This window comes from Myotis yumanensis, unplaced genomic scaffold (genome assembly GCF_028538775.1).
Source record: "Myotis yumanensis isolate MYYU_CA2020_CCGP unplaced genomic scaffold, mMyoYum1.0.hap1 SCAF_1, whole genome shotgun sequence".
Lineage (NCBI taxonomy): Eukaryota > Metazoa > Chordata > Mammalia > Chiroptera > Vespertilionidae > Myotis > Myotis yumanensis.
Window position 1 is genome coordinate 15,463,103 of NW_027223752.1, and position 14,944 is coordinate 15,478,046.

Below are 14,944 nucleotides of genomic sequence, written 5' to 3' on the forward strand. Positions count from 1 at the left end.
AAAGAAATTTCAATCGTTGTACTGTTGATATTTGGCTCTGTTGACTAATGAGTTTGCCAACCACTGCCCTAGGACATTAACATGTTCTATCTCATAGAGTCTGTCCATGAAGGGAAAAATATGTGCAATGTACTTTAGAGAAATTTTACCAAAAATTTTTCAAACAAAACCTAAGAATTTCTTTATGATGGTGTTTCAGATGAAGAGTGAATAATAAATTTTCAATTGTCAATATTATCATTATTTACTAGCCATGCATTAGCCATCATTAAAAAAATCACCCTATTTCACCAAGAGCCCAAAAATGTGAAGCATCCCTGTATATTATAATTAAATGTTTGAATAGAAGATCAAACCAAAAACAATACCTATGTAAATCCTCATAAAGCAAAATAAAAAAAGTTTAGAAAACTATTTTTTCAACATTGAATAACATTTAATCTTCATTTTTTTTCCTCTAGAGTATTACTTTACAACTAGAAGAAGGTTATTGCTCTGGGCAAGCTTGGCCAAGAATCTGACAAGTGTGAAAATCTAGGTTCCCTGCAGGATTCAATGTTATTATAGCAGCAAGTGATGGCTGTGACAATATAGCTTCGTTCCTCAATTCCTTTTAGCTCTGGGGGCAAGATTTCAGACAGCACGAATCACTCAGTCCTGCTCAACCACCTCCAAGTCCAGAGTGGCTGGACCCCAAAATCCCAGTTAAAAGTGGAACTCAGGAGGGTTGGAGAAGGAGTTGCACTTTTGTTTTATAACCCTGAGAATCTAGAGACCTCGATACAAAAGAAAGGAGACTCCAGACCAGGCCTAACTAGGACATCGGCTCCCCATTTCATTCTATCCCAGTTTGGGCCTAGAAAATAAACCATCAGACTTCACCTTTAAATATGTCAAAATTCTTCTCGTTGCAAGAAGACATTCATTTTATTTGCTTTCTTTATTTTTGTTGCTGACACTATTACAGATAAAGTATGTAACCTTAACTTTTCCTGTCAAATCGCATTTTCCTAATGAGTAAGCATTATTTCACAAATGCCCTGTCCTCATATTAGATTCATCTTCGTTGATCTTCCGTGCTTTAAGTTGGCTGATTTTACTTTGCTGTTCCTGAATAGCTAGGAATGAATGCTCCTTAACAAACCATGCCATTTACTGAAAAAAGGACTAGCTAATGGGACCTATTGCATAAAGTGGGGGGAAACCCTCTTTGCATTCCAATAATTTCCCCTCTGGTTGTGAGCTTTGCCAAGTCTGTGCTCTTTCTTTACAACACTGTAGGCTTGTGGTTGGTACACTCTTCACAGAGAAGAGTTACCTTAATCAAAGCCATAAGAAAAATGAGCTTAGAAAAGTTGACATTTTCTTTATTGTTCAAGACAACAATTAGTTATCTAAAAGGTTACAAAATTTCCATTTTTAAATTAATGCCTACAATATTTTCTCTAAGGTGTGACCATTAAAACACTTTTGAATTCTATCCCATAAAATTCCTGTATCTGTTTTAACTATAGAGATTTAATGTGTTAAGAGATTTGATCACTTCTATAAAGAAAAGGGCAGGCACCTTTTTAATCACAAGGTAGAAAGAGCTATCCTACCATAACTTGAACATGGACTGGGCCCATCGCAATCTGTCCACAGAGTGGTACAACCGATCGAAACTCCAAAGTATAGTACAATTTTATTTATTCAAACAATTTGGAGCCAGGCAAGATCAGGAACTGCTTTTCTCCTATCACTCCATCCACCCCAAATGTTCAGCATCCTTACAACTTGGGCTACTCACGGATCTCAGAATGTCACCAACATTTCCCATCTTTGTCTTTGCTCATGTTCTCTCTTCACCTTGTAGAGTGGTCCTCCACCCCATCCCCAATTTAACCCTCTGGATCTGGTCCCCAGAAGCCATTCTTATTACCTGTGCCCACCTTCCTCCCAGCAACTGGATGTGATCCCTAAACTCAAAATGTCCAAGGAAAAGAAAGGAGGGAAGAGGGGAGGGAGGAAGGGAAGAATGAACAGAAGTTTCCTATAGCATTTCTTAACTCCCCTGTGACAAATAGCTATTATGCAAGGCAGAACGTTTTATTCATTCACTTACTTATTTCCCCTATAAGAGCAAAGGCTTCTTGAAGGCAAGTGCTATGCTTCATCCATTTTTTATAACCTCCAGAGAATATGGGGCCATGTCTGACTTATAGAAGTAGCTTATTATTCATAAATGTCTACGTATACTGAATTCAAATAAATATTTCAGATCTTGTCTTCTCTATAGGAGAAAAACTGATGAAGTTTCCAAACAGCAAGGAATGTTTGGAAACAGCTAGGGAACATTCCTCTGTATAAGTCAACTCCCAGCCACCACTGTCAAACCAATGTGACAAGTAGAGGAAGAAAGGACCCCTTCCACGAGCTTACTCTGCATTCGGTCGAGAGAAACCAAGAATTACGCCCTATAAACGAGGTTGTATTATTTCAGTAGTTCTGGCCACACTGCCTCACTGGTCTCCCTAGCTCATTAACTCAAAGCTTCATTCACAGTTCTGTTGTGTGTGCACATGGCCACAGAGGCTGTAAAGTTGAGGCTGGTGACTAACTCTGCATCCTCATATGCTCCCCATCCCTGCCTTTGCCTCTTCCTACCCCACATCGTATCATTTGGGAAACTGTCATTTCCCAAAACCATCATTTCAAACAAGGACATTCCTACGAAAAACAACTATACTCTCTGATTTATTGGCTCGAAATAATCAATAGGTATTTTGAACTTGGTGAAGATTTGAATTGTAAACCATCTTTCTAGAAAAAAAAAGAGGGAGAGCCCAAAAGAGAAGCAATTTGGAAGTCCAGGCTGGAAACTAAGAGGGAAGCAGGAAAGGTCAATATGAATTTCACCAATGTTACCAAGCATTGGGTACCGAGCCTGGGGCACCTTCTCTTACTGATACAAATTCAGACCAAGAGATCTCAGGATTTCTCTACGGGCTGGAGTAGAGCGTCCATGTCCCTGTAGGGATTAGGATAGCTCTAGACCAGCCGTGGGCAAACTACGGCCCGCGGGCCAGATCCGGCCCGTTTGAAATGAATAAAACTAAAAAAAAAAAAAGGCCGTACCCTTTTATGCAATGATGTTTACTTTGAATTTATATTAGTTCACACAAACACTCCATCCATGCTTTTGTTCCGGCCCTCCGGTCCAGTTTAAGAACCCATTGTGGCCCTCGAGTCAAAAAGTTTGCCCACCCCTGCTCTAGACCAATCTGTAGGTTCTAACTGGAAAGATCCTCTGGTCTGAATGCTCATGGCTTACTGGATGCTCACTGTAGCAGACCTGAATGCCCAGGTCAGCTCCGTAACTAGACTGGTATGCTCATGTCATCCCAAAGAGTAGGAATATCCTAAAACAAATTCCTCAGGAGGAGGCTGTAGTGGAAAGAAAGCAAATCAAGTCTCTTGGACTCAAGTATCAGTTCTATCCCTAACTAGTTATACGTGATCTTCAGCAAACCACCTAAGCAGAATTTCTTAATTCTTCAGGACCTGTGTTCCTGTCCATATGTAAAGTGAAAAAAATAATACTTTACATATATCCATAGTTGTAAAATCAAAATTAGATGATTTGCATAAAAACACTCTTCATAGATAGAAGCACTATACATATATGAAATATTATTATTTGCCTACTACTGTTTAATTATTCATTCCAGGAGATAAGGAACAAGATATAATTAAACCCCATGTGATTACATGGAGTGGTGATTGTTTGTTCAGCATTACGCATCATGTTCAGCATTGGTGAAATTTGTATTCAACATTAACATTCATCAGATGTTCTGAATCATCAAAGACAAAGAATTCCTGGTTCTCACAGCATTAGTGAAAATACAAGTTATATCTAATTAGGATTAAACCAATTTCAGATTAGCAGGTAAAAGTGAATATTTCATCAATTGGGATTAAATAAAGGTGTAGAGCTCCTACTAGCATTTACCCCACATGCCTTGCAAGGGAGACCAAGACATCTGGGCTTGCGACCCAGAGCTGTTTGTTACCAACAAACCTGTGGCACTTACTCTTCTCTGGGAACTTCAGTTTCCTCTTCTGTAAAATGAGAATATTAGCCTACTTCTAATATTTCAGCTATAGAATTCTATGAATTTTTTATATTTGCACAAGTCCTTTGATTTGACTCATAAATGTCATGGAGGAATGCAGCTCTTCACTAGCCTTGCAGAGTATACCTTCTATACAAGTGTATTTCCATTGCAAATTTGCTGTGCATGTTCATATCAGAGAGCCATAAATTATAAATCCAGTGACAAAAAGTTCAGCCTTTACTTCAGGCCTAATCAATACAAGGTCTTGCACAGAAGAGCTCATTATCTGCACCAAACAAAAGTATATTCAATAGCAAGTTCTTCAGTTTCCATTTAATTATTATCTTAAACCATCCTGTAGTCTTCTGACTGTCCTGGTATGTCTTTGCTTCCAGGTTAAAACATTCAGTGTCCAGTGAATAATAATACAAAACTGAAAATCTAGTTTGAAATCATCTTATAAGCAATTTATAAGTTTCCAAATCTATAGAAGTTTTGCTTATGGTAGTGTCATGTAAATGATATTTATGTTTAATATGAACAATGCTTTTATTTGCCCCTTTTCCATCTTGTCACTTTTGATGGGACAGTTAGTCACTTGAAGCTTTTCTTCACTTTAAGAAACATATACACACATTTTCCCAAAGAGATGTGAGAGGTTGGATTATTATAATGGGTGATAATAATTACAGACTAGCTTTTCAATTCAGCCTTATGACAAAAAGAAAAGATGGGGTCAAATAAAGATAGTTTGTGAAATTGCATAAGACCATTCTCAAAAAGATCTAACTGAAGGGGACCTGGATGGATTTCACATTTGCAGTGAAGTCAGAATCAGATGTTCTTATTTTATCTTTCTTCCATCTCAGCACAGGTGAGGCACAAGCGATGCACAAAATAAGGTAAGAGACTCTGCCAAGCATTTGCTATCCCTTTTTTCTCATCAATTTTAAAAGAGAAAATACACTCTGGCCAACATCTACCATCTGCAATCATAATCTTGTGCTCCTCCCCCATCCCTCACCGCCTCTCTTTCTAGAGTCATTTTTATAACACATAACAAACACACAGTCTTCAAAGTCTCCCTACTTGAAATTTTCCTTCTGAGGCCATTCTGAAAACTTTACCTTAAAACTATTCTTAGAAAATAATAATAGAAAAACAAAATCTTTGTTAGCATGATCCATAGATGGTAGTGACCAAGCTTGTTTCTGACAAATAAGCAGGTACTCAGAACCTTCACAGTTTTCCCAACAAGTTATGGGACTATTTGTGTGAATAACATTCAGTCTGTAATAGTCTTGCCTTTGGCCCTTAGGATAATTCAGGAACATCAAATGAGAGTTACACTGTGCCAAGCTGGATATGATCCCATGATGCGCCAAACAATGGAAACTCTTTCTCTGAGACAGAAAGGCATGTAGAGCTGCAAAGAATCAGGAATGACTAAGGGGATGAGTGAATGACGGTGGTTCAAATGTATAACCTTTTAAAATGAGAATGAAATGTATGTTTTTTTCCTATAGCAGATATATATATGAACATAATATTTCTATGTGTAAATACACATACAAATATAAGTACTAGGTATGGTTCTAGTCATACTGGCTCTCTGGGGAACAGTGCGTACTCAGGTAACAAGATGCTTCTTACTGGACCAAAAGTTACCAGCATCAAAAGCCATCTGCTAATATAAAAGGAATTGCTATGTCAGGGGCCCAGATGCTTGAGCACCTGGGGTAAGACCTTGGAGCTTGCCAAACCTAACTATATCACTGTGGTCCAGTTAGAGACACTGCACTCTTTCCTTTGTCCACCTGTGAGAGACAGTTGCACACAGCCCTTCAAGTCAGAAGTACCCACCTGGCATCTGTTCGGGTGTCCCACCGAGAGCTGGAGCAGACTGCTCTTGCCTGGTCAACCTCACAGCTTAAAAATCAACAACAACTCTATTTAAATAAGCATTAAAAACAACTTGAGCCTAGAAAATATACTTAGTGCTAACTGCATTGGATAGTAGGGGCAAGTTTAGTTTTCCTATTTGTAATTAACATCACATAGTAGATGTTTATATCACAAAAGTTTTGTGGTTTCATTTGCATCTCAAGAACATCCTGCAATGTTACTTTAATTCTTAATCTTCAGAATTGTCACGTGAATCAATTAACAAGAAATAACAATAAGTAAACTGTATATCCCAACCTGATCAGTTAGATTCTAAAAGACCTGGGACCTTCTTATAGAAATTGTAATTTATTTGATTGAGGTATTGGATTTTAGGATCTGATTCAGTTTCATCTGGGGCCTCACATTAGCACAGGATATTCTGAAATGGGCACCTGTTATTATCTTTGCTCTCTGAACACCTAGATTATTGATTGCTTACAGGGCTTTTATTGATTCTTCCAAAGTTCAAAACACTACATATCCTTAGCTTGTCGAAAAATAGAGAAAAATGCAATAAATAAAATCAAATCATATTTATGATTTAAAATGGTCATGTTACAATAAGGCTGTCTTCTAATAAGTGCCAATGAAAAAGCAAACTTTTCAGCTTCTAACAGGATAAGAAATATATTTTATGGGGTTCTTTTATTAACTTCACAGCAGTTAAAAATTAAGTCATTTCATAAATTTTACAAGTTAGCAATGTATTTAAACATATCCATTCACTAATATGATGATTTACTTATGAATTTTTAATTATTTCCCATTCATGAGCTATTGCTAATCATTAGAGTTCATCTAGTGATTTGGTAATTTAAGAGAAATTTTGTTCTCTTTAAAAATGCAATATAAAGAAAGACCTTTAGAAAACAAGTATATACGGTCTTTTTTTTTTTAAGTTGGCAATGAAGCTTGTTTAAGTTGGGCAAAAACTCAACTTCTCGGCCTAATTTGTCTTTGCAAAAGCAACCATTACTATTTGTTTGCCTGGAAGCTGGTCTGGCTGCCTCTACCATGCATTAAATGACAATGTCAAAGTCTTCTCAGGAATCTCTTATCCAGGCTGGTGCAAACTTCACATTTGAGCACTTAGGAGCAGATGCTTCTTTCATGCCAAGCATCAATGGGTTTGCTGCCTTGCACATTTCAAAACAACCTACTGAATCATCTACTGTTAGATCAAGGCTTTGCTTCATCCAAAAACTGGAAAAAGCCACCCAGGGCGCTAACACCCCTGGGGCGACCCTCTAGGGAATACGAAGGCCAAACCTGATGACCAAGCTGTTTGCTAAATTCACTACTCTCTATGCACATTCAACAAGACAAGTCAGCCTCAGAAAGACGTTAAACAGATTTAAAGGGAGGATGAAAGAAGATACTCAACGGATTTTGGAGGTTAGGGTCTCGGGGAGGGAGAGCGCCCTCTTGGACTCCGCGGGCCCTTTCACGCTGTCCCTCAGGGAACGCACACTCTTCTGGCGGTTCCTTGCAAAGCGAGCCCTCTTGATCTTCCACAGCGCGGTGTCGCTGAGGTTGGTCACATTGGTCCTTACAGCAGTGATAGCTTTGCAAAAGGAATTAGAGGTTATCATTTTCCTTAACTCCTATGTTATGCAACTAGCTTAAAACCATTCGTCTGTGTATATTTTTCAGTATTACAAACCATCTTTCATGGATAGATGACTCATTCACCTTTCTCTCTTCAGGAAAGCTTATATGAAAAATCATGACTATTGTCTTTCATGACTATCGTCTAAATAAGATTAAATTATCTGATTTTGTTATCACTGGATAACTAGCTGACTGACCAAAGTCTTTTCCCCATCTAGTCAGGGCTGTAGGTACCTGATTAAGAAGCATGAGAGAGTGAATTTGCAAGGTGCAAATATCTCTTACAAACTTGCTCACAAGCATTACAATCATGATGATTGAATAGCATTTACGGAACACACAGTCACAACTGTTTCTCACAAGTCCCCAAAAGGAACTAGAAAAATTGGGATTTCGGAATGCCAGAAAATAGTTCATCTGAGGATGATTACAGTAGGTATTCAACAAACATTTGAGAGATGAAGTACACGAAGTCAAGGCATCCTCCATAATGGGAAATCGAACTACGCACATATGTCTTCTGCTTATCTAGCAAGCACAAGCATAGGAACCTCGTCTCTATACAGCAAGTTCTTCCTTTTGCTTACTTGTAGGAAAAGGAAATTCTTTGTTACAATCCAAATGCAGCTGAGCTTCCAAAGAAAGTGTCTCAAATCTGTTGACAAAGAACTCCCAGCTCAAAGCAGGAATATCTTGCTTGAGAAAATGCAAGAGCAAAAGCTTGCTCAATATTGTGGGTCGATCTTTAACCACAGTATCAAACTGGAAGTCAAGACAAAGACACAGACCCTGGGGAAAAGGAGGAGGAAAGCAAAGTCAGATGTAAACATCTAAGTTGCTTCAAAGCAAACACACTAAGCAAAGTCAGTGGAACAAAGCAAACTCCTCAATCTATATTTATAATGTAGAATGAGCCAACTGAAAGCTTTCTTGCTGCAAATTTTGGTAGAAAAAATACAAAAGAGAAGCTTCTCCTAATTGTGGAATAGCCCTTAAATTTTGACTTAGAAATCTGAACTAAATGTATGTTACTAATTTTTTTTACCCAAATATCCTCAAACCAATGTTTCTTTTCTTAATGTCTGTAGTTTCTATCAGAGAAGCATAGTTCCAAAGACACATTTTAAAATACACAAAAAGGTGGTCTTTAAATTACCTTTCAATGTTAAATTCTAAAATTTAGAATTAAAATTTCTAAAAGAAATTCAGATTTTAGAATTATTTTAATGATTCTAAAAGAACATAAGTCATCTTCTTGGAATGTGAGTGAAACAGAGTTTTAAAAAAGCAAAGGTATAATGGGTTGAGCATCTATTTCTCTAGTATATAAGTCTATGATTCCCTTTTTTAAAAAACTGCAATTCATCCTATTAATTCATCCAACTCTCATCTAATGAGTGCCTCCTATGTTCCAGGCCCTGAGCAGCGGTAAGACATACAACCACCTAGTCTTATTAAGACCAACAGAGAAGGACTATCCAGAAAACAACTGGAAGTTTTTACAAGGAAGGGTGAGCATCCATAGGCAGCACAACCCTAGAATATTTCAGATCCTGTACCATTGCCCTTTCTTCTTAGTCTTTTTTACAAGAACCCTCCCACTGATTGGGAGGCAGTGTACACACACACACATACACACACACACACACACACAGAGTTAAGAATATGACTTTATTATGAGTCAGACCTGAGTCTTCTCTACCACTTACTAGCCGTGTGACTCTGAAATTACTTAACCTTTCTAACCCTCAGCTTCTCTATCTGTAAAATGGGAACATACTAAAGGTTATTGTGGAGATTAACTGAAATAATGCAGGATCGGACACTTTTAATACACTGCCCTGAAAACACAATGCCTATTTGATAAATGTTAGCTCTTGCCATTATTAACTTTAATAATAATGAAATAATGATAAATCAGGTGGCAATGGGGAAAAACAGAAGATCAGGACTTTGGAGGTTCTAGTTTTGGTTCTCCCAAAATTCACTCTGTGTCCTTTGATAAGTGACATTATCTCTCTGAGACTTGGTTTCAACTATAAAATACATGTGCCAGCTGGCCAGTGTGGTTCAGTGGTTGAGCATCACCCTATGAACCAGGAGGTCACAGTTGGATTCCCATTCAGGGCACATGCCTGGGTTGTGGACTCGGTCCCCAGTAGTGGGTGTGCCGGAGGCAGTCAATCAATGATTCTCTCTCATCATTGATGTTTCCATCTCTTTCTCCCTCTCCCTTCTTCTGAAATCAATAAAAACAAATTTTAAAAATAAATAAATTTTTAAAAATACAGGAGCCAAATAAGATAAAGATACAACTCTCTCCAGGTCTTATAATTCATGTTACTTTGGCTTTAATTTGTAGCATTTCATTTTGGTAGCATATTTACCTTCTCATGGTTTGCCTTGATTTATAATTTACCTGATTTCTCTTAGAAACTAGCCTCAATTAAAAGGTCTTTTAGCCCAGAAACCAGTGAAATGGTATAAACAAACTTAATTTAATAATCTGCCACAAAAAAAGTTATACAACAATTCCATCTTTCAGAAGTGATTCAGCACATAGACAAAGACTGAAAAGAAAGTATCAACAAATAAAATAAGAGGTCTGTTAATACGATGTGATTCTGAGATGTTTTTCCCAACTTGAAAATTTCCACAATCATCATCATCATCGTCATCATCAGTAGTAACTGTGTTTATGTGACACATAACTCAGGGTTTAGTAGAGCAGAGCAGGTTACACACACTGAGGGACGTCACCTGCAACGCCGGCCTCTTTATGGTGTCCAGCAGGAGCCCGGCCCTGGTAGCCACTGCTGGGTTGACATCCTCCACAGCCGCCAGAAAGCAGCAGAAAGCATGCGCCAGCGAGTACTTCAGCAGGTGGTTTTTGGTCACTGAGTGAATATCCAGAAATCTACAAATTACAGCCACCTTTTCCACTGAAATGTAAAAGGCAGAGGACAAAAAATGACATGTATCTAGACAGTCTGAACGCACAGAGATAGGGTAACTGGGCCCCCAGACACTGATTTTAAATACCAAGAGGAACGTCTAGTGCCTCCTTTTGAGTGATCCGTGCAGCACAGACCACTTCTACTCAGTGCAGTATTTTTGTCAGGCAGCCTTGATTTAGTTCTGGGTTGTCTCTCTCTCTCTCTTTTTTTTAATGGTCTTTCCCATTGTTTAACTTCCAGCTGTGCTTCAAACTATTCAAAATGCCTCCATGCTCATTTCTTTGTCCATTCCACAGAGGTTCCACAGGGAGGTGGGAGGTACCCGCCAGTCCTGGCTCTAGATTCTGAACCCTCCACTCCACTCTTAGCGTGTCATGATGTGAAGTGACAACCAGTCTTCCCGGGGCTGTACAGTGTACGTCTTCCATAAAATAGATGCGCCCTACTTGATAGATTTCTAATTATTCTGCAAGTCTATGTTAAATGATTCCAGCCACTCTTAAAACAGAGCTTGATAAAAAGCCATAGAAGATAGTGAAGCAACATAGTTTCATGCAAATAGAGATGGTTCAGTATTTTGCTTAAGCTATTCGAGCAGCCTAGAATATTCTTTCTATTCTTCTCTGCTAATGGACATTCTACCATCCTTAAAAGAATCTGCTGTTTAAATTCTACATGTTCTGTGAAGTCCACTCTGACTTCCTAGCGTGGTCTTTCCAGACCACAAACTCCTGCAAAAATACTATTCATTGCCCTGGCTGGTTTGGCTCAGCGGATAGAGCATCCGCCTGCGGACTGAAGGCTCCTGGGCTCTGTTCCAATCAAGGGCACATGCCTGGGTTGTGGGCTTGATCCCCAGTAGGGGGCGTGTAGGAGGCAGCCGATAAATGATTCTCTCTCATCATTGACGTTTCTCTTTCTCTCTCTCCCCTCTCCCTTCCTCTCTGAAATGAATAAGAATATATATTTTTAAAATACTATTCATTTAGATATGGCATTTGTGTGTTCATATTTAGCTGTATGACATATCTTCTTTTGTGATCTTGAATTATATTTACACCTTTATAGTTTCTTAACCTTTTACATGTTTGTATTTGGTCCCATCCATTAAATTGAGAGCTTCTGAGAGCAGGAGTTTGCCCTTATACTCTTTTTATTAATCCCACATTTAGTAATTATTCAATAAATCCACTAATTCACTTATTTTAAAGACACCATCCTAGGTACTTGTTGGGGAGATGGAAGTAAATGGAAAAATGAACTGTTAGGGACTGAATTATTGTGCCCCCCCCAAATTTACACATGAAGCCCTAACCCCCAATGTGATGGCATTTGGAGTTGGGACCTTGGGAGGTCATTAGGTTTAGATGAGGTCATGAGGGTGGGGCCCCCATGATGGGATTTGTGTCTTTATAAAAATCAAAAGGAAAACTAGACACAGGAAGAAGGTGACCATCTACAAGCCAGGAAGAGAGCCCTCACCAAGGAACTGCATTGGCTGGCACCTTGATTTTGGACTCCCAGCCTCCAGAACTGTGAGAAATAAACTCTGTTGTTTAAGCCACCCAGTCTATGGTATTCTGTCAAGGCAGCCCAAGCAGACTAACATGTGAATCATTCACAGGTCTTGACTTCAAAGTCAAGTCGGCTAAAAGAGATAAACAGGTACAACTATCACCAAATGTAATACAAAAAGCTGTAAATGCTGTTAGTGATGTATAAATAAAATGCTATGGGAGCTTGGAGGATTAAAAACAACGTTCCACCAAGGGAACCGAGAAATGGAACTCAATGGGGGCCTTTGAAGGTGGTTCAAACGGAGATGGCATTTGATTGGGTTCTAGAAGGGAAGAGGGTTTCAGACTGAGAACAGAGACTGGCCAAGATATGGGTGAGGGGCAGTAGGAAGCAATGAGGAAAATAGAATGTCAGGTGAAGAAAGATGAGTGAGAAATGAGGCTACAAACACGAGCAGTCAGACCATGGGAGGTTTTGAATGTCCATTTAAGGAGTCTGAACTTTATTCTCTAGACATTGAAAACCCATTAAAATGTTTTGAATAGAAAAACAACATAATCAGAGCTGTGAATATTTTCGTATTTTTTTTTTGCTTGTGTTACTGGCGAAATGGATTAGCACAATTTAAAAACATAAAGAGGCCATCAAGAGTGCTGATGTTGCTAAGGGAGTGAAAGTGCTCAGAAAACAATGAGCACAGGCCATTGAAGAGGCAGAAAAATTGTTGTTGATTCGGATGAACAAAGAACAGTTAGCCAGTGATAGCATTTTGGAGACAATGATATGTGAAAGTGAAGGAGCTGCATATTGACCTCCTGAGAGGCACCCCTGAACAGAGTACTGAAAGTGACTCGTTGAAGGCTAGCAGGGGGTGATTCAAAAAATTTAAGAAAAGAAGTGTTTATTTGTAGATTAAACAGTATATTCGACATGTACTGTATATAAGAAAGGTTAAAACAGAGTGTCCTTTGGGGGTCTGGAACAGATTAATTCAATTTACATTATTTCTAATGGGGAAAATACGATTCAGTTTTCAAACAAATTGCTTCTCGAACAACCTTCTGGAACTAATTAAGTTGAAGGACCGAGGTTCCACTGTAATCAGTGTTTTTAACAAACACTCCCAGTAATGCTGATGCAAGTAACCCATTGGGTTGACCATTTAAGCCAGGACCCATGTGAAAGTAAACAGTGTACAATTAATAAATATACCTGGAGGACAGGCATAAACTGGGACTACCCTAGGCAAACTAGACAGGGCCACCCTCCCTAAAGATCACTCTGCAAAATATTACTATTGACAAAGCTCAGCTAAGTAGACACAACAAAGAATACCGGCAAGTAGGACAATGCCCTATAGAAAGAGGGAAGGAAAATGGAAGGCAGAAAGAGATCTCATAACTGGACATCTGGTTTGTAATGTGATCCAGAGAGAATTGTTATAACACAGAGGTACCTGCTTCAAACCTCATCTTCCAGTCTTTGCTGTTGAAGTTGCCATTTATGATTGTCCAGAAGATGTCAGCACCATGAGGAAGTGACAACGCATGGAGCAGGAGAGGAACCGCCAGTGAAGATAACTGGGAGAAGTCGGATTTGATGACTCTCCACAGGCTGGAAACCAAGAAGCAAAGTGGTTACAGGTATAACCTTCTTAGAAAGAAAATACTATTATCTTGATTGATAAGAAGTATAGTTAACCGGTAGATGGTCAGAATGCTTTCAGTGAAATTGCATTCATCCACAAGACTATGATCCTCTGATGAACTTTTCCTATGCTCTGTTCTGTTCAGGTCTTTTTAAAGTAATTACTTTTATGTAACAACATAGAAAAACATCACTTAACATTACATTTTAACATAAAAAATTTTAATTGTATATTTTAAATTCAAGTAATAAATGAATAATGACTGTTAAATAATATACAAATTGATATTAGTTATGTTAAGATGGTGAAGTGATAGTGATTTTAATTTCTTTTTCTTGTACTGAACATCTGGGAAGTTTTGTTGGTTTGGCCTGCCCAGCAGCCTTTTCCTCGTATTATTCTAGCAAGGAGCAACTCTTTCAATTAAGAACAGCCTCTTCAACTGGCAGAGCTGTCAATCAAGCCCCACCCACCCACCCCTTCTCCTATTGTCAGAGTGAACACAAAACCCATGCTGATCAAAGTGCTTCAATGCTGAAAATCGAGTGATTAGTCAAGGAGTGGACATATGACGTAAGTGTGGGAATGCCGGAATCCTTGTCCAGGTATAGACTCTGGGACAGAAAGATCTCTCTCCTTCTCACAGGAACAGGCTGCTGAGAAGCAGCCAATACAGATGGAATGAGGCTAAGTATGGTGAGGGAGGGAGAAAGGGAGAGGAGACCGAAAGAGAAAAAAGGAGAGAGAGGGAGAGAGAAATCCCTAGTAACACCTTGTGAGTGCCAGCCCTGCCTAAAACCAGACCACTACTGGTCAAAAATGTACCTTAGCAAGTTTAGCTAAGTTCCTATCAATTTCTACCAGAATAATTCTGAAGGTCTATTTTTACTAATCCTATATAATAAAAGCGTAGTATGCAAATTGTCCCCTCAACCGGGAGTTTGTCTGGGAGTTTGACCAGGGGGTGGGGTGGGCCGGGGAAAGGGAGGGAGGCCCCGGCCAACAGCAGCTAAGGACCCTACCAGTGCAAGAATTTTGTGCACTGGGCCTCTAGTAATATCTAAGCAGTTTCAGGTCTTTTATTCATTTATTTAAAGTATGCCTTTTGTTTGTTTTTGTTGTTTTATTTTGTTGTCTTTTGGCTCCAGAGTTAATCCAGAATT

General features: G+C 38.8%; 1 protein-coding gene across 1 annotated transcript in view; it reads right to left on the bottom strand.

The window, feature by feature from the left end:
- LOC139010207 (protein unc-79 homolog) overlaps positions 1–14,944 on the bottom strand; it is a 224,189-nt gene that overhangs the window by 78,719 nt on the left and 130,526 nt on the right. The window contains 5 exon segments of the mRNA XM_070414385.1: positions 5,964–6,029; positions 7,432–7,611; positions 8,246–8,447; positions 10,419–10,600; positions 13,590–13,747. Of these exon segments, the coding sequence (XP_070270486.1) occupies positions 5,964–6,029; positions 7,432–7,611; positions 8,246–8,447; positions 10,419–10,600; positions 13,590–13,747 (788 nt within the window).